The sequence below is a fragment of the Nanorana parkeri genome, unplaced genomic scaffold, assembly GCF_000935625.1.
Source record: "Nanorana parkeri isolate BGI_ZX_2015 unplaced genomic scaffold, ASM93562v1 scaffold1171, whole genome shotgun sequence".
NCBI lineage: Eukaryota > Metazoa > Chordata > Amphibia > Anura > Dicroglossidae > Nanorana > Nanorana parkeri.
This window is the reverse complement of record NW_017307439.1, coordinates 461,069-488,272: the sequence shown is the minus strand read 5'-3', so window position 1 is coordinate 488,272 and position 27,204 is coordinate 461,069. Positions and strand designations below refer to the sequence as shown.

The following is a 27,204-nucleotide window of genomic DNA, read 5'->3' as shown; positions in this document are numbered from 1 at the left end:
ATATATATATATAATGTTTGTATTTCCAGAGTTCATTTATTTACTGTACACATTAAAAATGAAGCGACTATAGCACCTTATCTTTATTAGCCAGGGCTTCAATTGTTATTTTGCTTACTGCTGGAAATAACAATCATGGCTTTCTAGTTTAAATATGTGATATAACCGGAACAATCCATAGAGTTTGAATAGCCTTATCTCTGTCTAAATAAAACATTTAATTGTTGGCATCCAGCCTGTGTCATCTCGATTTACTGCAGCTAGGGACAGATACACAATAGTAACCAAAAAAAACCCAAAAAACAGCATTATCAAGAGGGAATAAAATAGTCTGCGTCTCTTTTCTCTAAAGAATCCAGACAACACCTGGTCCTCACAGCTGTTTGATTCTCTAGACAAATGAAGCTTTGAAGAGTATCGAAGAACTATGAGCACAGACACTGCTGCATTCTTTCTAGAAGTATGCATTACTTGTGACAAGGTAGATGATTGTACAAGGCTGCAAATATTGTAATGACCACTTGAGGGCAGCAGTGCTCCAACCAATGACAACACCAAGCTTTAAACATCTGCCATAATGATTCATTGAGCATGAGAGATTCCGCTAATCCTGGTGACCGGTGACTGCATGAAATGAAATGTGATGACAATCTACAGCAGAGGTAGTGAATTCACATTCAAGGAGATCTGGTGAGTAAGATTTTCGAGCAGAGGGCAGAATCACAGTCTGGACAGAAAGGTCATTCAGTTTTCGTCCGTACTGCGGTCTGCCATTTAGGCTGCATTCACACCAGCAGCTGCACTACAACACACAGCTGCTGGTTTGTATCCCCAGACACAGTGCTGATGTTGATACCGATGCACTGTTTATTTATTTATTGTTTTGTTAGAACTGCCTTACGCACACTTGTCCATTTGAATCAGATGAAGGGGGCAGCAGGCTTGGTTTTAATTTTTACATTTTTACTTTTTAATTGAACACTTCTTTTTTTTTTACTTAACTTTTGCTAGTACAAAGAGGCTAACAAGCCCCTATGTGGCAGAATTTAGAGGAAACAGCTTCTCTTTATGGAGACAAGAACAATCAAATACAGTGTTGTGCTTGATTGTCTGTTTACCCGGCAATTCAGCTGGGAACACAGCACGTCCTGCTTCACTCATCACAGAGCAGATCTGGGAATGGACGTTCCTTAGTTGGCTCCTGCTCTCCATCCTGACACCCTCTGCCGTGGTCCTGGGTCGCCGAGATGATCAGGGGAACCCTGAAAACATTGGCGGGGAGTTATGGCAGGGCTGGCTGTACCCCCCTTTCCCCATAGGTAGCCCTGCATGACGTAATCGGTTACTTGTACGCCAGTGGTCCTAGAAACCAATGACTGAAGCGGAGGTGCGGCCTGCACTGGGTTATAGCTGGCAGTGGACGCACCGGCCTCGGAGGCCAGCTTATCCATTGTCAGGTAGCCATAACCCAGTACAGGTGCAGATAACATCTCCGAGTTTGATGAAGGAGACCCAGCGCGGCCCCGAAAGCACTTATATATGAGAAACAGAATGCGTCAATAAATGGATGTTTTTTGATTTTGTGTGCTGGTGACACATTTCTAGTGATCTGGAGCAGGCACACATCTCAGAAAAGTCAGAAAGAAAACTGAATCCTCATTTTCACACACTTGATACCAACCTGTGACCTAAAAAGTACTGAAGCCACGGTTTCTGCATAACAGCCAAGGAGCATTTTCAGGAGAAGTCAGCAATGACAGCCCCCATGTTTTAATGTGCTGTGGTGTCTCATGGTGCTTTCTGTTCAAATCTAAGCCTTAAAATAGATTTGTAGCAGACAACACAGGCTTACTTTAAGATTGAACTACAGGCAAACAGCTAAGTACACAGATGAAATACATAGAAGGAAGCTGTTTTACATGCCAGAGGATTTGTATTTCTGTACATTCAGTTATGACGTGTATAAAGGCAAAGCCTTGTCTGACAGGACAGAAGACCTGGATTTTCTCTGCTGCATTTAAGTAACACTTACAGGTATTGCCTCTCTCCCAGCCTGTGACTGGACAGTGAAAAGAGAAGAAGCAGAATGCTCAGCTCATCTCTCTAACACTCTGCTCTCTCTTTGTATCAGCATGTCCAATGTAAGTAAATGAGATTGCAGCACAACTGATGCTGGCTCCTTGTGCTGCTTCTTTCTCTCTCAGTGAGCTACTTACACTGCTTGAATAAAAAGAATGACTTAATAAGTACGAAGCTGCCTTCATTTGTGTCTCTTTGTGCCTGGAGTTTAGCTTTAACATACACATGATCAGATGCCACTGTTTTAAATGAAATGCACCAGATTTTGTTGTTACAGATTGCCTCATGGCCAGAATCATTTGTTTGTCAGCGGAGCCTAAAGATTTCATATAGCCCTCATTCATCATACAATGTGACCCTGCCCTGCCCTCACTTACCTGCCAGAACCAACTGCCTTGTAATATACACAGACTGCATCGGAAGAGCTCCAGGATGATATTTCCACGGAAGAAGACCTCCAGGAATATACACAGCGCTCCACCAAACACCGCAAACAAGAGGAGCAGATGAATGTGAAGGTCCAGCTCCTGCCTGCCATGGACATGATAGTAGAACAGGAATCCTGAATTGCAGAGAAAATGTATCTCTTATTAGAATGTATTTTACCATCATAATATAGATATTATGATAGATACCATGATATATGCTGCACTTCCTAGGAGATAATACTACTATATATGCTGCACTTACTGGGAGATAATACCATGATATATGCTGCACTTCCTAGGAGATAATACCATTATATACGCTGCACATACTGGGAGATAATACTACTATATATGCTCCACTTACTGGGAGATAATACCATGATATATGCTGCACTTACTGGGAGATAATACTACTATATATGCTCCACTTACTGGGAGATAATACCATTATATACGCTGCACTTACTGGGAGATAATACTACTATATATGCTCCACTTACTGGGAGATAATACCATGATATATGCTGCACTTACTGGGAGATAATACTACTATATATGCTCCACTTACTGGGAGATAATACCATTATATACGCTGCACTTACTGGGAGATAATACCATGATATATGCTGCACTTACTGGGAGATAATACCATTATATATGCTGCACTTACTGGGAGATAATACCATGATATACGCTGCACTTACTGGGAGATAATACCATTATATACGCTGCACTTACTGGGAGATAATACCATGATATATGCTGCACTTACTGGGAGATAATACCATGATATACGCTGCACTTACTGGGAGATAATACTATATTTATAAAAGACCCATCTCCAAAATGAGCCCTTTCCTCACAGGAAATCGCACTCTTAAAGTAACCTTGCTATCCTAAAAGGTTTGCTTTACAGAATTCCCGAGCCCTTGTAACGTCGCAGTAAAGCGAAAACTTACAGGCCCCCAGGAGGGATTTGCCATAATATGCTTATGGACAAATGTCACAGGGACAGGAATGGAGAGTAAATCTTCCATAAGCTCACCACACACATTACAATCTGATTGTACAATCTACTTGAGATCTAACAACAACTATGTAGTTCAAAAGTGTTCCTGATTGGATACAAATTGATTGGATCATTTAGGTAGGTCCTCCTATCACATAGATTTGGTAGATCCAAAGTAGATTGTACAGCTGAAGAGGGACACATTGCAGAGGTTCTAACCCCTTTCCTTCTTTATCCAAAGTTAAAACAAAGAAAGTTCTTCCTGGAGTAATAAAGTCAATCCATCTCTTCCTTTTGCCAGATTCTCTGACTGAACGTAACTCAAAAGGCACTTTCACAAAGTTCTACTACAGGGCCATGAATGGCTTTTGATGCAACCACTGAGTGAAGCAAGGACATTCAGCTTAACCTAGCCTAATATGCAACTGGGAGAATGTTTACATGACACAAACTGAACAGGAATGCCATAAAACACCTTCAATAAATACAGCAATGGCGAGCATCAGTCTATCCATTGCAACAGGAACAGCTTTTGTGGTGTGGGTGATGACATCCACCACCCCCGAGATGCCATAGAAGAAATACATGGTGGAGTGCTGCCAGTTCATAAGGTGGTCCCAATGCTTCTCTTCATGATTGTACAGCTTGAGGTGAGGACCGTCCGGCACAAACTGTTCAGCCAATATTCCTGAGGACAAAAACATAGTCTTCATTTAAAGAAGAGCGGTGGGTATTATATACACCCCAGCCAGTAATAAAGGGTGTACAGAACAAAAAAATATTGTGCGGGAGTTTAAAGGGTAGGCGTATATGTTAATAAAGATTCCAGGATTTCATCTGTGGGGGATCAGAACAATGGTCAGAAAAAGAAGGTATGACTTTGGAAAGTCTATCAACCGCTAATATGTGCAAAAGCCATAGCATCCCTATGACCTATGACCATTGGGACCTACGTACTCTCCTACTTCCAAAACATACAAATAGACGTATACAAAGACACATTCATCCTTATAAACAGTGCAAGCAACCACAAATCATTCTTCAGCCATCAAACCCATAGAGAGCAAAATAATAAAGTGTGACTATAGGTGTTTTAAAAAGAGACCCATTACTCCACAGTGAGGGGGGGGGGTGGTATTTCCTTTATAATACAATGTCCACATACGCAACATCAAAAAGAGTTCCCTTCTGAAAAGAACTTACAGTAGTGGTCAACTCTCATGATATAGGGGACTCAAATGCAACCTCTGACATCAAAGGGCCAAACAATAATATTCAGCAAATGCAATGGTACAGAAAGCTGTCAAGAGACTGTAGACATGCAACAGGCGATGGTCAAAGACTAGGGGGGGCATGCCAAAAGGGATTGTCTGAGACTGAAAACTTGGTGTAGGAGTTATTGAAGACCAGAGACATGTTTTAGTAGACTGTGATAAACTGGAAACATGTTTCAGACAAGTTAGATAGATAGATAGATAGATAGATAGATAGATAGATAGATAGATATGACATGAGACTGCAAAAGATCCCTATTAGAGCCCCTTCACAATGCAATGCTTTTACATGTGCACTCCCTACAGTCCAATTAAAAATGACTGACCACATTTGACATTTCTCTCAGCAAGATCGATTATATAGGATCCAAGAAAAAAAGAAAAACAAAAACAAAACATAAAAATAGAAGAAAAAGTGACAAGAGTGAAATAAAAACATTTAACTACTTGAAGCCAAACTAAAAAAATTATATTTTTCCTTCTCTGGCTTGAGTGAGCACCTAGGTAAGGAAAACACAGGCTACTATGTGCAGGGACCCTGAGGGCCACATAATAAGTGCCAAAGCCCACAGGTTGGGCCCTAGGGACTTGTAGTACAGTGTATCAGGGTTATAGGGCTTTACAATCGTAATTGCTCAGAGTTATCTCTAATTGGCCTCAGCAGTGATTTAAAGGTCAGGAGGAAAAGGGAACTGGAAAATACAACAGATTGGCCTGAAAAGAGGAGTTTTCAGGAAGGGTTTAAATGGATCAAAAGTTGGTGCAGAGCTTGTGTGATCCGGGAAGAGGACAGAGAGTTCCACAGACCAGGTACAACAGAAATTCTTATTTCCTTGTGTGCAGCATGTGCCCGATAGATCCACAGACACATGCAGGACCAGCTATTTAAATGCCATCTGAATATATCCCTTGGCAAGAGATAATATTTTTTTTCCTGTAAAACTGGATCTTGAAGAGTTTAGTACTTTTAACCATCATATGCGCCATCACTAACTCGAAGAGTTGGTTTAAATGTTCACAGTGCATTAAGGGAGCACATTAAATCACGTTGCACTATGCATTATTTTTAGCGCACCCCAGCATGGCCAAAACCCCACCTAATCCAAAATTAATGGAACTGCAATGCACGATCATGTGCAGTACAGCCCAATAGTGTAATGCCAGCCTAAAGGCAATATTGAGTGTTATTCATTTATGATGGTCAGGACTATAAAAAAGTAAGGTTTTAAAATATGTTAATATTATGCAGTACTCTTTTTAGCCAGCAGGGGGAGCGCCAATTTCTTTTTCACATATTCAGCTATTTTAGTTTTCAGTTGTGCAGAGAAAACCTAATGTTTACACAATGATTCATCGCAGCAGTAAGAGCTATAAAACACTAGTGATCATGTCCCTCATCAACGGGAACGCTAGAGAGGGCACAATTTATTTGTTTCTACAGTGTCCCTCCTTCGCTGGTGGAAATGCTGCAGAATCTCCCCAGCCAGCGAGAGAGAGATGTTGTAGAAACAGGAGAGTCGTTTCTCTGCCTTCTGTAGCAATCTTCTCAATGTCAAGTTATCGACAGCAACAAAATTGCAAATGTGACCTAGGCCTATCTCATCATTTATTAGGGGGGACAGTAGGCGGTTTTAATAATACAAAGAAAGACCCAAAGCAAACTTTAAAAAAAGAATAATACTACCCCAAAACCAGTCAATCTTTGATATGCGGCAGTGAGGCATCTGCACATATTTGCCCTTCTGCCCATTTGTTCCACCCACTGCCAAAACTGGCCACACACATTTAGAATTTTTCTAGGTCAGCCCTGTGCTAAGCAGCATTGATGGCGGAATCCCTGATGCCGGCAATTGATTAGAGAATTAGATGCAGGTGCTGTTTGGCTCCGAATTTTCCGACCAACTGCTTCCACAAAAGTCAATTAAAAAAAAAACATGACTTTTGTCACACGTGGGGTGCCGACAGGGCCACCCACAGCTCCCACGGTTCAAAATGTGAGCAGTGTATGGCCAGCTTTAGGGGAGCCCACTTTCTCCCTTGGGCTATATATAACAAGTGAAGAATCTTCAATTAAGCACGTTGGGTGAAACTCAGGTGGCCATGCTGGGGGAAGAAGAGTGTGTCTATAACCTTGGAATAAAATTTTTATATTTGGTGAAGACCCCTGGAGTGCAGATACTGTATAGAATTTGAAACTTTGGAGCGAAGACATGCTCAGTACCTGCACCTGGGATATTCTCAAGGTGGGGAATCAGCATGAGAATGGGAGCGGTGATTTGTTTGGTACAGGTTAGAAGGAAAAGTAAAGCTCCTTGCTTGGCAGCAGACAAACAAGACAGAGCCAGGAACTATAGAGGGAAAATCTCACTGCTGCTGTCCCCAAGGAATTTAAAAAGCAGTAAGTGAATCAAGCACTCCAGACAGTAAAGTTTAAGGTGGAATGTCTTTAATTTCCTGTACGCTATATCAATATGACAAGTACAAAGTTCAAAAATGAACAGTGAACAAAGGTGAGGCGTGCCCAACTGTCCAGTGTACAGCCTTTATATGTGAAGGAACACGGTAATGCCTCTCCCTGTCACATGACACACACTGCCCTTGTCACATGACAATAAAATGAGAACGCTCAGATTTATAAGCTCAAGTCCGGTCACTGTGACACAGGCACTTCATGAAAAGAACAAGCACAATGACTTGACTTACCTATTAAAGCAAATATTGCTTTCACTGCTCCTTCGATCACCTCCACACGCTGGAAACCAACTTTGGAACCAAACCAGCAAATCTTTTTCTGCTTTCGACAGGCATATTTCAGGGGGTATTTCACAGACCACCACAGGCCAAAGATAAGGAAGAAACTTCCTGGAAGTGCATGACCCTTAAAATTAGCCATCACTTCAGTAGTTCAATTTCTGTAAAGGAAACAAAAAGATTAATAGGAAAAGAAGAACTTTCATCTGAAAACAGGGCATTGCTTTAAAATAAGAAGAAGACTATTGAGAACTGATAAACCCTTTTCCTACAACCTTTGATGGGGATACAGATATGCATTCCAGGATAGGAGATGCTTACAAGTTTGCATTTGTATCATAGGAGTACATATGAATTCATAAAAAGGTTGTCATTCTTCTAGAGTTATTATAAGCGTGGGATATGTGGCCATTTTATACAGACGCTTTGCAGAGCGCAGTTCTCTTGAAGAGGTCATTTCATACCAGATGCACTATGGCAAAGACAAGGCAATTTACTTATTTTGCACTAATGCCCTTTGTGACTCTGACACAGTACAACCACATTGCACTGCATCAAACTAGTAGTCCCATCACTGGAGCCATTTTTTTATATTTATTTTATTGTTTATCCGATTAATCGATTAATCGAACTTAATAATCGGCTAACTAATCGATTTTGAAAATAATCGTTAGCTGCAGCTCTAACTGTGACCAATAAAACTGACTGAGTGGGTTACACATCAGCACTGTTTCTTCCATTGCACACCAGCAGCCATGCATTCAGTGCGTCTGGCTGCTGTGAACCAGTAGTGGAACAGATATAAGGATGCGTGAAGGGAAGTAGCCACTGTTGTAGTAGCCATTTGTTTTAAAGTAGATTTTGGAGCCTTTACTCCTATAACAATTTATAATGTCCATGCTAGCTAAGTTTATTTTGGATAGGGTGAGGAAAGGTTAGAAGTATGGTGACCAAACAGGGAGTGAGGAAAATCTGCTCAACATGAAACACACACCTAGGTTTAAAGTGTATTTCCACTTTTGCAGCCACATTTGGATAAAGCCTATTTTGTTTTTCTTACAAGTTCTTATTTACATAGCATTGTCTCGTCACAGCTGTCTGACCATGCTTCTCATCAACCACAGCATGGATCAGAATTGATGGCGCACTTAGTCAACTTTGGGGGCTTAAAGAATTACGTTGCAGAGATACTTCTTTTAATTCAAGAGTTCTTTAAAGCCAACCTGTCTGCCATATTTATGTAAAAATCCTTTCTAAGAACAGGAATCTCAGAATTCCTGCCCATCCGACATCTTTCTGTACAAAGAGAGTTGTTCAACGTGCAATAAGAGTGCTTTTATTGGAAAAGGGAATCAGGTGAGTAGGGCGTAGCAAGTGGGGAAGTCAGTCCCATAGTAACAAAGTGAAACCAGGACCAGGAGGTGCACAGATGAGGCTTTTTTGATAAAAGGTAAATGTTTCTCTGAGCCAACACTTGAGCCTTTAGTTTCAGAAGTTTAGAGTGACACTAAACAGGTAATCATTCTTTAAAAATGCATTCAAGTACCTTAAAGGAGAACTATGAGGTGAGTGAAAATCAGTCATCCTCATAGTTCGAGCCGACGCATAACGTCGCTCGCTCACTTCTCGATCGTCTCCCTGCAGAGAGCCGTGACTGTCAGTCACCGCTCCCCCAGGGATTCCCCCCCCCCTTCTCCGATACTCTAGCGCTGACTGGAGGAATGGACGGAGAGGGGGCGGGCACAGTTGGGTGGACCTCAAAAGCATTGGCGGGATCCGTCCTGGCTGCGGCGGTCTCAGTATACCGCGAGCTGTAGCTTGCAATATACTGAGCTTTGGGTCACAGGAGGACGCTAGTATATGTCCTCCCGTGACCCTTAAGAGAACTATGGGGAAAAACCACTTACCCCATAGTTCTCTTTTAACTATTAACAAAAACGTATTTATTTGTGCATGACTCGGCTGTAGATCCTCAAATCATCTCTGAATTCATACTAACACTGTCCTTCCTTCTGGAGTGTGGCTACTTTTGTTCCCCATGGTCCCTGTGTGTATTGTAAACTAAACATGAGATTGTAGGCCATGACGGGAGTGAGCTTGGAGCGGTGGCTTCTTTACAACACACGCATGGACCATGGGGAACAAAAGTAGCCACCCTCCAGAAGGAAGGATAGTGTTAGTATGAATTCAGAGACGATTTGAGGATCTACAGCTGAGTGATACACAAATAAGATACATTGTTGTTAATAGTGAAGGTACTTAAATGCATTTTTAAGATTTAACTCCTGAGTTTAGTGTCGCTTTAAAATACCGGTAGTTGAGGAACGCGCCCGCAGGTGACAGCTATTACATTTCAGTGGTACACAGCTAACCTTTCTATCAGTAGTTTGTTTTAAAGGTGTTTCTACTGATCACTAAGATAGCTGATGTTTGCATTCCCTTAATGAAAAAAAGAACACTAATCTGCAGTCCCCCATAGCAACCAATCTGAATTCACTTTTCTAAAGCCAGACCAGTACAAGGTGGATTCTGATTGGTTGCTGCAGGTTTACACTCTTTACCAACTGTGCATTATTAATTGAAGGGTGATTGTAGTAAATGATTATTAATTTAAAAAGGGATTGTAGTAAAATGATTGCTTTTCCACCACTGGGACCAAAAAAATGACTTAAAGCCCCTAATTCCTCTTCTGAGCTAAAAGCGCAGGTGATATCAAATAAATGTTCCTTTACAATTCCACATAACTAATGCAGACTTTGAGCATAAACTAGACTATATAATAAGTTTATCTCAGCCAATCAAACAGGAAATCCATATGGTCTCATCTGTTTTATTGCTACAAATTGCCTTTACATGCACGGATCAAAGAGAACCTGGGAACTAAGGAAGAATATTTCTCAGTAATGAGCTGCAATCACTGGGGGAATACACAGGGAAAGCGCAGTCATAATGTGTATAATCCTCGGGGACGAGGGACACCACGCACACCGCAAGAGACTAACGCAGAGGAAAAGGGCACTAAACATAAATAACAAGCTTATTTAAGGAAAAGTCGCTTTTAATACCATTTACATGTTAATATCTGCAGAGAATGTATCAGAACTAAATATACAGCATTGCAGATTGTCATAGAAATGAAAGGGGCATTTGGTTTCCATGGCATAATCTAGAGCAGTCGTTTCCATGGCATAATCTAATATCTCATAAAAGATATACACTGTCAACTGACCTTTAGGATGGAACTCCAATTTGAATAACAAAATTAAAAAACAAAAACAAAACATGCTGCCTTGTCAATTTTAAAATTAAATAAGGAGCTCCCGTTACAATACTCACCTTATCCCCAGAATTGTCCCCCATCAGACTTACCGTTTCGAGGTGGATTATAGCCAGCATTATCCAACCCACTTCCTGTGGGGCTCCGGCTGTCATGGACACACCCCCCTGGTGGGTCATCATCATAGATTCACAGGGCGCACAGTACTCCTGGATTGCAAGACAGTCATTCTATAAGCATTGCTCTGTCCAGGAAGAAGGACCTCCCACTGCCATTGAGGATGAAGAACCCACAACGTCACTGGACCAGCCCAAAGACTTGTATTTAAAGTGTATGTAAACCCGGATGATGAACTTCCCTTATTTGCTCCTGTAATGGCAATGCCTGTACCCCAACTGGATACGCTGTCAGAGCCAGCTCCCTGTGCGATGGAACTAAGAGCAGAAGTATCTGTAAAGAATAAGTCAAGGCAACTGGACTTGCTGTATTTTTTCTTGAAGACGTTTCACTGGTCATCCAACCAGCTTTCTCAATTCAGAATGACTTGTTCAAAAATTCTCTGGGAATACATATGGTGAATGTTGCTCCAATCCACATAATCTGTTAATCGCAAACAAGGTGTTGATTGCATTTGCATAATTGGAGCTAGAAGATGTTAATAACCCAACGCCAAAACACAAGATGAACAACATTGTGTATGCAGTTCAGTGCAGTGAGGAGTGCTCAGAATTGTATGTCGGTGAAACAAAACAGCAGCTACACCAGCGCATGACACAGCATAGAAGAGCCAAACCCTCTGGTCAGGATCCGGCAGTATACCTACAGCTGAAGGAAGATTGTCACTCCTTTGAAGACAGGTAAGTGCGCATCCAAGACAGGGAGTAGGACTGGTTTAAAAGAGGTGTGAAAGAGGCCATTTAGTTAAAAATGGAGAAGCCAAGCTTGAATAGAGGTGGGGGTGAGACATCTATTGTCTGCCACATACAATGCTGTTTAAACACCTCTCTCTGCACAGGTTATTAACACCTCCTTGACTCCAGAGTTCTTCATAATCATAAAGAAATTGGCCTAAATCATTAGTCTGTATTGCTTTTTTTTTATGTCGCCTGTCCCTTTAAGAAAAAGTATCGGTAATTGGTATCGGCAAGTACGTGAGGGGAAGTACTTGGTCCTGAAAAAGTGGTATCGGGGCATCCCTATTTATAAGGCAATGCTCCAAATGAGAGTTCTTACATAATAACGCAATGAAGAAAACTCCAACCACTGTTATTTCCCCCAGAGCCAGGACTGGCCAGGCAAACAGCTCGTTCTCTCTCCTCCATTGCCTCAAACTAGCGTAGTTGTCAAACTAGAGGAGTCCAGTTTAAGGGAGAAACTGGTCCAGAGGACATCATAAGATGGTTGGGTTAGGTCACACATCCTACTTTTCACTCAAGTCTGTGACCCATTTAGCATTTTTTTTAATTGCTTTTCAGGTCCTCTAGAAGAAGACTCTAGATGAGAATTGTTACTGAAAATTGTTCAGGATCTGCCTAGAGCATGGGTAGGGAACCCTGGCACTCCAGCGGGTACAAATCCCATCACTCCTTTGGCTGAGCCTTGCAATGCCTCATGGGACATGTAGCTCCACAACAGCTCATGTGCCAAGGTTGCCTACCCCTGATCGAGAGATTCCAGAGGGATCCTGAGGGGTCTTTGTTCTCAGAATTTGGATGAAGGGAACTGCTCTCGGTCAGTCACACAGTTAAGTTGCATCTAAAGCCAAAACTTTTTTTTCACTTTGGACAGAGTGCTGGAGGGTTAGAACTACTGTCAGCTGTTGATGGCTTTGTCCACACTGGAGAGATTCACCCTATTTATCCATGAGAACATTGTCACTGGACAGGAATTAAGGGAAAATCCAAACTTTTTTGGCTTTCACTGGAATGGGAGGTGAGGGAACATAATTCAATGAGGGCACCTTTTCTGGTGACAACTAGGGATGCACCGATATCGATACTAGTATACCGTGTATTTTGGCGAATACTCGTACTCACCCAAATGCGCTGATGCCTAGCCCGATACCCTGGTGATGAGGGAGCATGCAGCCGGTTTCAGGCCAATCAGGAAGCCAGGTGCTGTGTAATGACTCGCTGCCCGGCTTCCTGATTGGTCGAGAAGCTGGGCAATCGGAAAGCCAGGTGGCAAGTCATTACCCACCCACAGCTTCGTGATTGGCCAGAAAGCCGGCTCCATGGAGACGGCTTCCCTGCTAATCGGGAAGGTGGGTGGTGAGTCCTTACACGCCGCATTGGCTTCCTTAATGGGACCGGTATCGGTATTCTGTATCGGCAAGTACCGGGAAGAAAAAATATCAGTACTCGTACTCGATACCGGAAAACCCTAGTGACAACTATCCAAGAAAGCTTTTCCTTTCACTTTGGAGAGATGTCCTCTTAATTCTTGCTTGTTTCAGAACAAGAAGTGAATGGAAATATGCCCATAGGGACAAATAAAAAACCTGACAGAGATGTTAAAGGAGAACTATGAGGTGAGTGCTTTTCACTCACCTCATAGTTCTAGCCGACCTGTGACAATGAGACTGTCACAGGTCGGCCCAGTAGATCGGGAGGCGAGCGAACACATACCGGCGTTCACTCACCTCTCGATCTCTGCCGTGACAGGGGAGGGGCTGGATTCCCTCCTCCCCGCTCCGATACGCCATCGCTGACTGGCGGAGCGGACGGGGGAGAGGGCGGGTACAGCTGGCTCTGCCTCTAGATAGGCAGAGCCAGCTGTCAGTCACGCAGCTGGGCGGATCCCGGCACAATTGTCGGGATCCGCTTCAGCTGCGGCGTCTCAGTATACCGCAAGCTACAACTGGCGGTATACTGAGCCTAGGGTGACGGGAGGACGCTAGTTTGTGTCCTCCCGTTACCCTAAGGAGAACTATGGGGAAAATCCTTAACCCCATAGTTCTCCTTTAACCATTCCCTACTCTAATGTTGGGCAGCAATGTTGTGTATGCATGTTGGTACTCCAGTGGCACTCTTTACTGAGCCTACGGCCTCATTCACACGGGAATCGGCCGGCACCTACAGCCCCGTGCTGCGTGCGGGGCCGTATCTGGCAGCTCCCGGGAAGGACAGGTGCTGAGTGTGATTAGTACGCAACCCCTGTCCTTCTCTATGGGACTACGCGGCCGTACGCCTCACTACGCTCACCCGCCCTGCACGTCCGCACGGGTGCGGGTGATCATACTCGTGCGCTGACAGGATAGATCCTGTCTGCGTCCGAGCCGGGACTCCCGCACCCGTACGGACCTGCACTTGGGGTGAGCGTAAGGGGGCATATGGCCACGTACTCCCATAGAGAAGGGCGGGTGCTGCGTACTAATCACACACAGCACCTGTCCTTCCCGGGAGCTGCCAGATACGGCCGTGCACGCAGCACGGAGCTGTACGTGCCGACCGATTCCAGTGTGAATGAGGCCTACATGTAAAGAGTATTTCACAAGCCGGATGTGCACTCCTGGTGTTAGCAGTAGCAGTGGGGCACTACAGCAACAAGTTCAATTGTAATATCTGTGACTGAATGAATGTAATCAAAGGGCAAGCGGCACAAAAGTCGGGGGAACTAAGGATCTGACATTCCCAGAACTGTTGGATTTCTATTACATTTGCGTCACGTCTGACTACATCAAGACACAAGCAGAATCTTAAACACAGAAGTAAATAATGTACTTGTATGTTCGCCTAACTGGTTAGACAGTTATTATTAGGCACAACATCATTTCAGATGTTTTCCAGGCGCTTCTTCTGAAATGTATTGTTGCCAGAACTGCGTGATGAACACGCGTGATGAACATGCACAATAGAATGACATGGAAATCTGAGTGTCCAGCATTGAAGCGTTGCTGGATAAATGCTTCAGATCGCTCAGGTGTGAATGGGGCTAATGCTGGCCATACACTGGTATATAAATCCGTAAAATCTGATTGGACCATTCAATCATGCCATCAGAGACTTGACGAATGTCCTTCGAAATTCCATTGGATTTTGGAATGAATGGAGTTTCCGTAATGGAAAACCACATTTCACTTTTAGAATTTTGTTTGTTCAAGAAAAATGTTCCATCCTGCTCCATCGACTTGTTTCGTCGCTACGGTTGAAATGGATCGTCAACTAAAAGAAAGTCAAACCAAATGTTCCGAAAACAAATCTACCAGTGAAAGACCAGTTTAAAGGAGAAGTCTCTATATAATCCTCACCGCCTCAGGCTGTTACTGCAGACACCTCAATGTGTATACAGCCCAGTACACAGCATGCGTCTAGCTCAGCCTTCCACCAGTAACAGGAAAGAAAAAGAAAAAAGTTGCTGAAAGTTTACTGAGTGGAGTCTGGACACTGTACACATCACACAGGGAAGTTCCACAGCCGGCATCGTCTACGTGACTGGGATCACTGGCTGACACGGACAGTACAGAGGGAACATACTTTCACCCACAGCCCATCTGCACACTAGGACAGGCACGGCTCTCCCATCATTCAACCAAGTGATCAGACATGTGAATGAAGAGTTCTGAGATTCGGAGTACATTCCCTGTGACCTGCGTGCCGTGAGAGTGTAAATCACAATCATTGATCTCTGCAGATGTACTCACCAACTTTGCTCCGCTAGCAGCGAGTTGTGGGGAGATCTGTGCTCAGCGCTGAACACGCCACCACCTCTCAATATATGATCCCGGGGTAGATCCGTGTACAGTATGTACAGTGCAGCGTGCTCACTGCATACAATGTAACCAACTCGATTTCTATGATACAAAGTAGCACACGCACCTCCCACACTCCTGTCCCTGATGGCTGTGTGTTTAACCCTTTCCTATGTACAGGCTCCTGGATATCTATGATTACCGAGAAATCCCATATCACTGCACATGATTAACTCTTTCATTACTATCCGATCCCTAGTAGCTGCATCTGATTAACCCTTTAACTACTAGCGAATCCCTGGTGCCTTCATGCGACTAGCCCTTTCATTACTAGTGAATCCCTGGTGCCTTCATGCGACTATCCCTTTCATTACTAGCGAATCCCTGGTGCCTTCATGCGACTATCCCTTTCATTACTAGCGAATCCCTATGTACAGGCTCCTGGATATCTATGATTACCAAGAAATCCCATATCACTGCACATGATTAACTCTTTCATTACTATCCGATCCCTAGTAGCTGCATCTGATTAACCCTTTAACTACTAGCGAATCCCTGGTGCCTTCATGCGACTAGCCCTTTCATTACTAGTGAATCCCTGGTGCCTTCATGCGACTAGCCCTTTCATTACTAGCGAATCCCTGGTGCCTTCATGCGACTAGCCCTTTCATTACTAGCGAATCCCTGGTGCCTACATGCGACTAGCCCTTTCATTACTAGCGAATCCCTGGTGCCTTCATGCGACTAGCCCTTTCATTACTAGTGAATCCCTGGTGCCTTCATGCGACTAGCCCTTTCATTACTAGTGAATCCCTGGTGCCTTCATGCGACTAGCCCTTTCATTACTAGTGAATCCCTGGTGCCTTCATGCGACTAGCCCTTTCATTACTAGCGAATCCCTGGTGCCTTCATGCGACTAGCCCTTTCATTACTAGTGAATCCCTGGTGCCTTCATGCGACTAGCCCTTTCATTACTAGTGAATCCCTGGTGCCTTCATGCGACTAGCCCTTTCATTACTAGCGAATCCCTGGTGCCTTCATGCGACTAGCCCTTTCATTACTAGCGAATCCCTGGTGCCTTCATGCGACTAGCCCTTTCATTACTAGTGAATCCCTGGTGCCTTCATGCGACTAGCCCTTTCATTACTAGTGAATCCCTGGTGCCTTCATGCGACTAGCCCTTTCATTACTAGCGAATCCCTGGTGCCTTCATGCGACTAGCCCTTTCATTACTAGCGAATCCCTGGTGCCTTCATGCGACTAGCCCTTTCATTACTAGCGAATCCCTGGTGCCTTCATGCGACTAGCCCTTTCATTACTAGCGAATCCCTGGTGCCTTCATGCGACTAGCCCTTTCATTACTAGCGAATCCCTGGTGCCTTCATGCGACTAGCCCTTTCATTACTAGCGAATCCCTGGTGCCTTCATGCGACTAGCCCTTTCATTACTAGTGAATCCCTGGTGCCTTCATGCGACTAGCCCTTTCATTACTAGTGAATCCCTGGTGCCTTCATGCGACTAGCCCTTTCATTACTAGCGAATCCCTGGTGCCTTCATGCGACTAGCCCTTTCATTACTAGTGAATCCCTGGTGCCTTCATGCGACTAGCCCTTTCATTACTAGCGAATCCCTGGTGCCTTCATGCGACTAGCCCTTTCATTACTAGCGAATCCCTGGTGCCTACATGCGACTAGCCCTTTCATTACTAGTGAATCCCTGGTGCCTTCATGCGACTAGCCCTTTCATTACTAGTGAATCCCTGGTGCCTTCATGCGACTAGCCCTTTCATTACTAGCGAATACCTGGTGCCTTCGTGCGACTATCCCTTTCATTACAAGTGAATCCCTGGTGCCTACATGTGACTATCCCTTTCATTACTAGCGAATCCCTGGTGCCTTCATGCGACTATCCCTTTCATTACAAGTGAATCCCTGGTGCCTACATGCGACTATCCCTTTCATTACTAGCGAATACCTGGTGCCTTCGTGCGACTATCCCTTTCATTACAAGTGAATCCCTGGTGCCTACATGTGACTATCCCTTTCATTACTAGCGAATCCCTGGTGCCTTCATGTGACTATCCCTTTCATTACAAGTGAATCCCTGGTGCCTACATGCTAATAGCCCTTTCATTACTAGCGAATCCCTGGTGCCTTCATGTGACTATCCCTTTCATTACTAGCGAATCCCTGGTGCCTTCATGTGACTATCCCTTTCATTACTAGCGAATCCCTGGTGCCTTCATGTGACTAACCCTCTCATTACAAGTGAATCCCTGGTGCCTACATGTGACTAACCTCTTCATTGCCAGTGAATCCTTGGTGCCTACATGTGATTTCCTTACTAGTAAATCCCTGGTGCCCACATGGGCATCAACCTTTCATTACTACTGAACCCCTGGTGCCTACACATTATTAATTCTTTCATTACTAGTAAATGCCTGGTGCCTATATGTAATTAACCCTTTCATTACTAATGAATCCCTGGTGCCTGCACGTGATGAACCCTTTCATTACTAATAAATCCTGGGTACCTACACGGGATTAAGTCTTACATTAGTAGTGAATCCTGGCGGTCTATATGTGATTACCCTTGCATTATGAGTGAATCCTTGGTGTCTACGTGTTAGTAACCCTTTCATTAATAGCGAATACCTGGTGCCAAAATGTGATTAACCCTTTACCAGTGAATCATTAGTGCCACATGTGATTAACTCTCTCATTACTAGTGAAGTCCTGGTGCCAACATGTGATTAACCCTTTATAGTGAATCGCAAAGCACATTGTGCCTGCAGTACAGGCTAATGTGAAGGAGCCATTACTAAACGTCACAAATAAGACCTTATTAATCTTTGCGCACCAAAAGGCGCATTGCCACAAGCTGTGGTAAGTTGAGATGCAGCGACGGGCACATGCTGCATTTTTCCATAGCGCACACCACGACGCATTTCCTGTGTGAACAGAGCACATCAGCTTCCATTTTCAAAGCTGCAGATTGGTTGCTATGGGCAACGGCTCCAGATTCTGTCAGCTCCCGTTTTGATTAACTCCTCCCAATGAGAACAATTATTTTCTTTGCGTCCACCAATGCCGATTGGCGCAGCTCAACTTTGGAAAACTTTCCCAATGCATTGAACCAGCAAGTCTGGAATGTGATGTGAATGAAGCTCCAAGATCTGCATCATACATGGCACATCTGATGGAGGACTGTGATGTGTATTGGAAGATGCAATCACTGATCTCTGAGGATGTACTCACCAACTATGAGATGTGATGGGAGCCGGGACACGTCACCTCCTCACACACACCAACTTCACACAACGGAATACATCGCCTGTACCAGTCCAGCAAAAGACGTGATTGGCACCGGGTATTGGCAGAAGCAGCACTGGGCGGGGCTCAGCTCAGGTCACTGATTGGCTCTCTTCGCTGTCGCTTATATAGTCCATACTTTCCACGTGTACGTCCTTCTCCCCCCAGTGGCTGGTATTAGATACTGCAGGTGAGATAAAGTAGAGCGAGCTGGAGAAATGTCTTGTGTTCGGGATGGAGAAGTCAATGTACTTTGTGCAGTGGAAAGGAAGGCTGGATTAGGCATAGGAAGGACTTGGAATTCCTTTCTAGTGTCTGAGATGGGAGAGCTGATAATAAAAATGTAAAGTGTATGTCAAGGTAAAAAAAAGAAATGCAGAACATCTAGGGTTGCCATATTGTATATATTAATTGTATATATATTATTTTATTTTGTGTGATGTAGTGGAAGATACATCTTCATAAAATCACTTATACACTATACACTAAGCAAGTGTACACGCAAGTCGACTTAGGAAATCACCAAGTTAACAATAAGGGCTTAAGTTCGTTTATTATTTAGAAATATCACAATCACCACTGTTATATTACTTAAAGTGACATTAAACCCTCAGATTTTTTAACATAAACTAATACTGTAATGTGCGCCTTACTGTAATCCGTGGTTGTTTCCCTTCTCTTTGCTGATCTTCTTTTTAAATCCTCATCTCTTCTCATGCTTTGGGAGAACTTCCCTTTTCAGCTCAGGGCCTCTTCCTATAGTGCTGGCTCAGGTTACAAGCCCATAGAAACGTATACACAGACACCATGTATCCATTCCTGAGACAAGGCAATCTGCTGCAAAACAGAAGTTCTGCCCAGCATGAGAACAGATACAGATTTAAAAGGAAGAGCAGCAAAGAGAAGGGAAACAACCATGGATTACAGTAAGGCACACATTACAGTATTGTTTTATGTTAAAAAATCTGAGGGTTTAATGTCACTTTAAGGAAAGCAAGTATTACAAAGTTTAAAGACACACACCAGGTGATTTAATACTTAGTAGATCAGCAAACACCAAGCGCAACATATTAGCTACATTGTTCAAGATTTTCAACATACATTGTTGCAGCTGGTGACTATTCACATCTTTCCTAGCGCAACTAATTGTCTATTTTATTACACCGTCTCTGCTGCCAACTGCTAATGCGTCTCCAGGGACACAGGCTCTGAAGAAGGGGGCATGTCCCCAGAAACGCGTTGGTAGGAGAACACTGGCAATAGAGCAGAAGTGCCAGTGTGTCTCCTGTATCTCCACATCTTTATATTACAAGCAGCAGTGACATTGGGGATAATTGGATTCTTGATGAACATTATACTGCTTCCTTTGTCAGTACATTTATGTGAAAGGCGCTCCGATGTTTTTAAGTTAAAAAAGTAACCCATGCAGTGTGGCTACCCCCACATTACAAGGGTTAAGTGCTCGTTTTGGTCTAGGGTATGAAATAAAGAAGATATACTTACCCAAACCTTGGTCCTACCTGGTTGCTAGGCCAGTCCCTGCAGCCTCTTCTTCCCTGGGCTCCGGCAGTCTAAGCCCTGCTGATTTCATCACGTGTAATACATGAACAGCCGGCTCGATGCTGATTGGCTGGCAAGCCGGCTTTCCAGCCATTCAGCATGGTGCTGGCTTCCTGATTGGCCAGGAAGCTGGCTCAATGCTGATTGGCTGTGAAGCCGGTTTCCCGGCCAAGCTCAATCAAGCAGATTGGACAATATGGAGCCAGATTTTTGGCCAATCAGATTGCCCGGGAAGCCGGCTCCCTGGCAGTGGAAGCACCGGTATAGGCACTCGGTATCAACGAGTACCGAAAGCAAAGTATCGGTACTCGGACTCGGTACAAAAAAAACGGTAATGATGCATCCGTAGTAATCAGGACAAAGGTTCTATAGCTCTGTATTGTATATAGTGTATGAGTCCCTTCTATGACCTCCTGTATCATGACTCTGTACTTTTCATTTGTAGTTAGTATTATGCTAATTAAAGGATTTGTGAAAGGTCATACTGAATTGTTTAGAATATCATCATTTACATAATTCCTGTTAATGTGTAACTGGTAGAACATAATAAAGAACTGCAGAAAAGATCAACCGCTGGAAACGTTTTAGCAATAAATCTCTAATCCACTGCATATTTTTTATATATATTATTAATTATGCATTTCTTTCATTTTTGCAAAATATGAACTTAGCCTTTAAGGTACTTAAATGCATTTTTAACATTTAACTCCTGAGCTTAGTGTCACTTTAAGGAACTTTTAGATTCCTTATCCCTTGTCTCTGCGTTCCTTACGTCCGCGGTCCGCCAGCACCCTATGTCACCCCACGCACAGGGTTGGCGGATGGACCCACAGCACTCAGCGAGAACCAGGCATGTGACCAGCAGAAGTGTGTTGGATAGAGAAGATCCTTTAGCAGCTATATATCTTCAAGAGGCACTGTCTGCTGGAGAGGTGAGTATAATCTTAATTTATTGCAGGGTGCTGTAAAAAAAAAACAATGATTGCAGGGTCCCTTTAAGAGCCAGCAAACATAAACTACAAATTCATGTAAAAGAACATTTTTTACTAAAAGATACTGGAGATAAAAGTGATGGATGATATATTTCTACACATAGCTATTCCTGTCAGTATATGCATGGCTTAAAGTGAACCTGTCAGTCTTTTTTAACGTTTATAAGTAAAGGTCCTGTCTAAGATTAGGCACAAACTGGCTCTGCCATTAGCATTGTTAGCCAGCAAAGCCTCTTCGGTGCACCCCTCTGATGCTGGTTTCACCTTGTCACTACTACTTCAGATCTCTACATCCAACTCTATTCCTAAACATCAAGTGTTTGCACTCAGAACAATGCATGACAAGAACCCATGTGTATCAAATAAGTGACTTTATTTACAGTGCAACTGCATAATAAAAACTCAAAGAGCTCATTCTATTATGTTATGTACCACAAAATATTATTTTACTGTAAAAACAAGGTCCTCTTACATAAAAAAAAGAGATAGATGTGCTGCATAGCTTTCTGATAACAAAGGATGCCGGCCTTCTTAGCTCAGATTGTTCTGCTTCAGGGGACTTTCATCTGAGCAGAGGACAAGAAGAAGGACTTGGATGTGATGACCTGGACGCGGCACGTTGGACACGTCTGTTTCTTGCACAGCCACTTCTCTATGCACTGCAGAGCAAGACAAAAGAAACAAAAGTTTTCATCACATGACTAAGGAGCTTTAAGGTGTCCTGCTTAGGACACATGGGGGCCCATTTATAAAGGAGCTCAATAGCCTTACTGAGGCTTTACCAACAAATTTTTAAAAACCCAGCATATTTGTAAAGCCCGGCAGTATGCTTAACAAATGTGTTTAGCCCTTTGCTTGCTTCAAGCGAGTTTAATTTATCTTAATTTATTGGCAGGAGGAAGCCAGCCCAGTAATGATGTCAAAGTCATGTGTCCGGTCTCCCTTTCTATCACCAGCGGCGGATCCAGGGTATGGTACACTTCCTGGGCGCCACTTCAACGAGGGGCGCCACTCAACAGGTCGGTGAAAGTTCGACGACCCTATAGACAGCTGACTTTTTTCCCTCCCCATGCCTCTCCCATACTCATCTCCCCACCCAGCTCTCAGCAACCAGACATCCAGAGAGGTCACTGGTTGCCAGGAGATGGGTGGGATGCTTGCCAAAGCTTCCCAGGTTGCTAAGAGTCAGGCAGGGAGACATGATGTAAGGGCCATGTGTATGTAACGTCCGTTCTCCAATCTGCTCTGTGTGAACAGTGAGACAGGAGTGCTGTACTCACAGCGCTTCCTGTCTCAGCTGTCACAAGCCGGGCTGCACAGGGATAAAGCACAATTCTGGGCTTCATCGGCTGTATTGGAGGGCAAGGGAGACATTCTACCATTTTCTTTCTGAATATTTTTTTGGGGGGGGGGGGGGGGTTTTTCGTTCCGCACCAGGTGACACCAACCCTAATGACCCCTCTGATGATAGTATCTCTTTATGTGTTAAGCATAAAGTACAGCTGCACCTTAGGATAACTCTAAATCTGTAACCAACCATACTTAGCCCTCCTGCACTATTCTACAATAAAACCCCATACCTCGGTAGCACAGCTAAGGCTTGCTCCAATAACTCTAAGGGTCATGTGAACTGTTATGGATAGATTAGAGAGGAAGGTTTTTCTGTTGGCCCTCTATATATTCCTGACATTTAGCAGCTTGTCCAAATGAGCAGATCTTGTAACAACTGCCCTTCGCAATGCACACCAGAGTACACATTTTATAGGGCGTATAATTTGTGCTGGCTGGTGTGAACAAGCCCCTTAGCTGAAAAAAACAATCATCTAAAAAGGAAGTAGCGAAGAATCCTATTAGATCTACCGCTGAAACAAGTATCGAGGGACAAAGTGCACCTATATTAAAGCGGAAATAAACCCATCCATACCCACGTGCCCTACAGCAATACGACATTCTCAAGCTCTCTCGCAGACGCTGATATCTTCTCCTTGCCTTCTTTCGGGTTGAGTGCGGGATGATTGGTCCTTTTGATTGGCCCGGCCTGGATAACATAACTCCCACACATGCACACAGGAGTTAATTTATCCTATCACTTCTCCGTGCCAAAAATGTATGCTGAAGAGACAGGGGGGCATTTATCAATTCTATTGTATGGTAAAGCAGTGCTAGACAGAGGCAATGAGAGAGATTGGGAGAAAGATTTATTATAAGGTTACAGCTTGAGTCATAAATTCCTTCCTCAGCTGACAACCCCCCCCCACCACCACCACCACCACTTTTGAATTATGCATCCGTTTAGAGTAAAAATTGGTTGCATCTGTAATAGTACATCTGGCTTAAAACTTTGCAAACAGTTGCACTTGGCTGTCCAGGAATATAGACACCCAGGTCTGGAAACCTGCCCCAGAGACTTTGCAGATGGAGAGTCTGTCTAAAATGTGGCTATTTATGTCACTAACTTGCTAACTAAGTGTTGTATGATGGTATATTACTGTACCTCTTTATGGAATCTGTGCAAACAGTGCAATTCCCAGATACTACCAGTGTGGAGGTCGTCATGACAAATGACACATGGGTCCTCATCTTCATCCTTCAAAGGAACAAAAATCATTATCAGTATAATTACAATACAAATCCTAATGCTTAACAAGGTCACAGACAAATGAAACATGAAACAGAGATGACAGTGAATGGCCTGAGGTGACAATGAGCTTGATTGGGCCCTGGATGGGAGCCAGGATGTAAATTGCAGTTGTTGGCGTTGAAAGCATTAACCATTTAACACGAGACACAATATCCATTTGAGTGGGACAAACATAAACATGCAAAGAATACAATGTTGGTTGGTACATATTATACTCACAAGTCATAAGAATAAGTAGATCCCAGAAAGCTCTACGTAAATGAATTAGCTTGGTGATGCGTTACACAACTGTGGCACCAATTTTTCCTTATCAATAGACAGGTAGGGTTGAATACGGGCTTAGCTGTAAATATTACCTGCCATGCTGGAAAGCTACACCATTCAGTCACTTTCCTTTTCATCCAAAAAATGCTCTTGCTGAACAATTGGCCAAAGTAAAGTCATAGGGGCTTGAAACAGTACTAGTAGCGGAGACTGGTATTCAGGACCAAACTATATTTTAATCCCCTAGCATCCCATCCCACAGAATCCCATGAACCTCATGGTTCTCTAACCTCTGCCTATGTAAAACTTTTTGTTAGTGGGGTTAGAGTCATAGCACCCAACCCACAGCCCGGGGACTGCATGCAACCCTTTGGCATTTATTGAAGGGCCCTCAGAGTCCCTGTAGTCCCTAGATACTTACTAAAGCCAGTAAAGGAAACATTCTTAAGCTGGCCATACACTAGTAGATTTCTGAATGAAAGATCTTTCTTTACCATCCAAAGATCTTTCTTTACCACCCGATATTGTCATAATGCCATTCGATTTTGTTAAAATCTTTCGTACCAAAGTTCTTTCGAAAATCTAGTGTATGGCAACCTTTAGACTAGCTCCCAGTAGTTAAATAGTTTGGTTTATTTCTTTCACACTGTCTTAGTTTTTCTGTGCTGTCCATCCCTTTCCTCTTTTTATGTTTTATTTCCATGTATCTTTTTTAGTGGATTTTGCTGAGAGAAATATTGAATGTGGCACCAGTGTTTTGAATGGGTGCTGTAGGAAGCACAAATGTGTATAAAAGGTTTATAAAGGAGATGTTGCAGCAGCGATCTCTAGCAGGCTCATGTAATATGTCTACAGTCTATGACTGCCTACTATAACATGACCAGACCCCCCCCCCGTCTCCAACTATTCTTAGTGATAGTACTGGACCATTTTCTTTAGCATACCCATAGTCTCTGACCATCTCCTCTTGCATGTATGCATTCTTTCTGCAGCATTAAATTCAAAGAATATTGTGGCAATGGTTACGCCACTGAAAAGCAGCCCTGGCACATAAATAATTCTTGACCACATTTTTGGGCAAGATTTATATGTTGCAACTGTGCTGTGATCCAGGCCAATGTGAATGCCAGAAATAGCCAGGCACATAGTATTTTAGAAGGAGGTCACGAATTGCAGACCCATATTTTTCAGCACAGGTTTATGTGCATTAGATGAATGTGCAATCCTCCATAGGACTTATATCTGCATAACAGACCCACCTGGAAATGTAACCCTTGTTTGTGGAAGGAAATGTACTTTTATGTGACTAGGAAGCAGCATGCAGAGGTGACATGTACTCAGACTTATTAAGCATTGGTGCGAGAACTCTTACCAACCTTATGTAGTCACTGCTGTGTGAATACCTGGGAAATGATCCCATGTATCTACACAGCCTGTTGGTAATGAGGAGCTATGTGTAATCAGGAGACATGATCTCAGGCACGTATGTTACCTTCCCTTAAACAAGTCATCAGCTCTGTTTACCATAACTGGTGTGAGCAAACACTCGCTGAATAGACTCTAGACACAGTTGTAAAGCTGGTTATATGCTGGTAGACTTTCATATAAAAAACCTTGTCAGAAGATTCCAAAATGAATCATCAAAAACTTGATGAATGTCGTCCAAAATGTTGTTTTATTTTAACATTCAATTTGGGAATGAATGACGTTTCCCGAACGAAAACCACAACATTCACTGTTAGGTTTTTGTTCCTTCAAGAAAGTTTTCCATCCTGCTCCTTCCATTTTTTTTTCACCTATGGTTGAAATTGGTTATCAGTCTGAGCCATTACTTATGAAAATATCAAACAAATGTTCTAACCGTGAGTACCCAGCTAAAAGATAAAGGTTTTTTTTTAAATATCTTTGCTGTCTCTACCCTATAAAATATGATAAGATTTTTTCTGAGCATGCAATTATTTTTCTGTCGAAATTATTTAAAAAGGGAGTGCAAAAAGCAAGTGCAAATGATGGGCAAAATCAATGATGACATACTATATATGATGCACTCTTCAAGGTGACAACACTGTTCATTCTGCAGGGAAATTACACAGCAGCATTGTTACCCTGTAGTCAGGGTAGTAATGTAATTTATAATGGACTTTAAGCAAAAGACAAATAAAGTCCAACTCCAGTGAATGTTTTTTAAGCAGTTACAACAGCAGTTTTTTTGTTACCTTTTGAAAGTCAAAAGTTTTAAACTATATGAATAAAAGTTGACTATTGTAAGCAGTATTATATGGGTTGTTCCAACTGCAATGTTTTTTGGGCAACTGGGTCTGTTACAGGAAGTGAAAAAAATGCTAGATTTCCTGGCAGCATCAATAGGTAGCAAGAGAAACTTCTGTGTTAATGCTAAAACACTGCATCGTACATGTCATTATTATTTTGCCTTAGTTACACTTTAAGTTTAACATCTGGATTTCTTCTGTAAGACCTGATCAGGGTTTTTGAAGTTGAGTTTTTGCTTGCACTTACAAAGCTACATTGGGATTAAAGTTTTGTTCTAGATTTAAATGCATCATGAGAATTTATTGTCTCTGTATTGCCAGTCCTGTTCACTACCAATAACAAGCTTTTGAGGATAGATTAATCTCTTAGGGATTTATGGGTATGGATTACAGAGTCTTATATAATTTAAGATGTTGTCCTAGCATTTGCTCACGTAAGATAAATAATCTATTCATGGCATGTCCAAATGCAACTGTATGATCCCAAAACTGTGCCATTACATTTTCTCTTGAGATATAGATTTAACAAACACAAAAGGGGATACAGATTTCACTTTTCCTTTTGCAAACCTGTGGGGGCACCTTACCTTATAAGATGGCCCCAGGTCCATTGAGTTGGCATTTCCAGTTGTCTGTTTCAAAATGTGAATAATTGCCT

General features: G+C 43.0%; 2 protein-coding genes across 2 annotated transcripts in view; both read right to left on the bottom strand.

Annotated features, from left to right (window-relative positions):
* TMEM45A (transmembrane protein 45A) overlaps positions 1-18,791 on the bottom strand; it is a 22,704-nt gene extending 3,913 nt beyond the window's left edge. Inside the window, exons 1-4 of the mRNA XM_018568320.1 lie at positions 18,766-18,791; positions 7,494-7,702; positions 3,992-4,204; positions 2,457-2,641 (exon numbers count right to left, since the gene is read on the bottom strand). Of these exons, the coding sequence (XP_018423822.1) occupies positions 2,457-2,641; positions 3,992-4,204; positions 7,494-7,683 (588 nt within the window). The 5' untranslated portion in view covers positions 7,684-7,702; positions 18,766-18,791. The remainder of the gene's footprint in view (positions 1-2,456; positions 2,642-3,991; positions 4,205-7,493; positions 7,703-18,765) is intronic.
* Positions 18,792-21,922: 3,131 nt separating this feature from the next.
* The window catches only part of LNP1 (leukemia NUP98 fusion partner 1), a 45,848-nt gene continuing 40,566 nt past the window's right edge, over positions 21,923-27,204 (bottom strand). The window contains exons 4-5 of the mRNA XM_018568321.1: positions 23,866-23,958; positions 21,923-22,030 (exon numbers count right to left, since the gene is read on the bottom strand). Coding sequence (XP_018423823.1) covers positions 21,923-22,030; positions 23,866-23,958 — 201 coding nt within the window. The remainder of the gene's footprint in view (positions 22,031-23,865; positions 23,959-27,204) is intronic.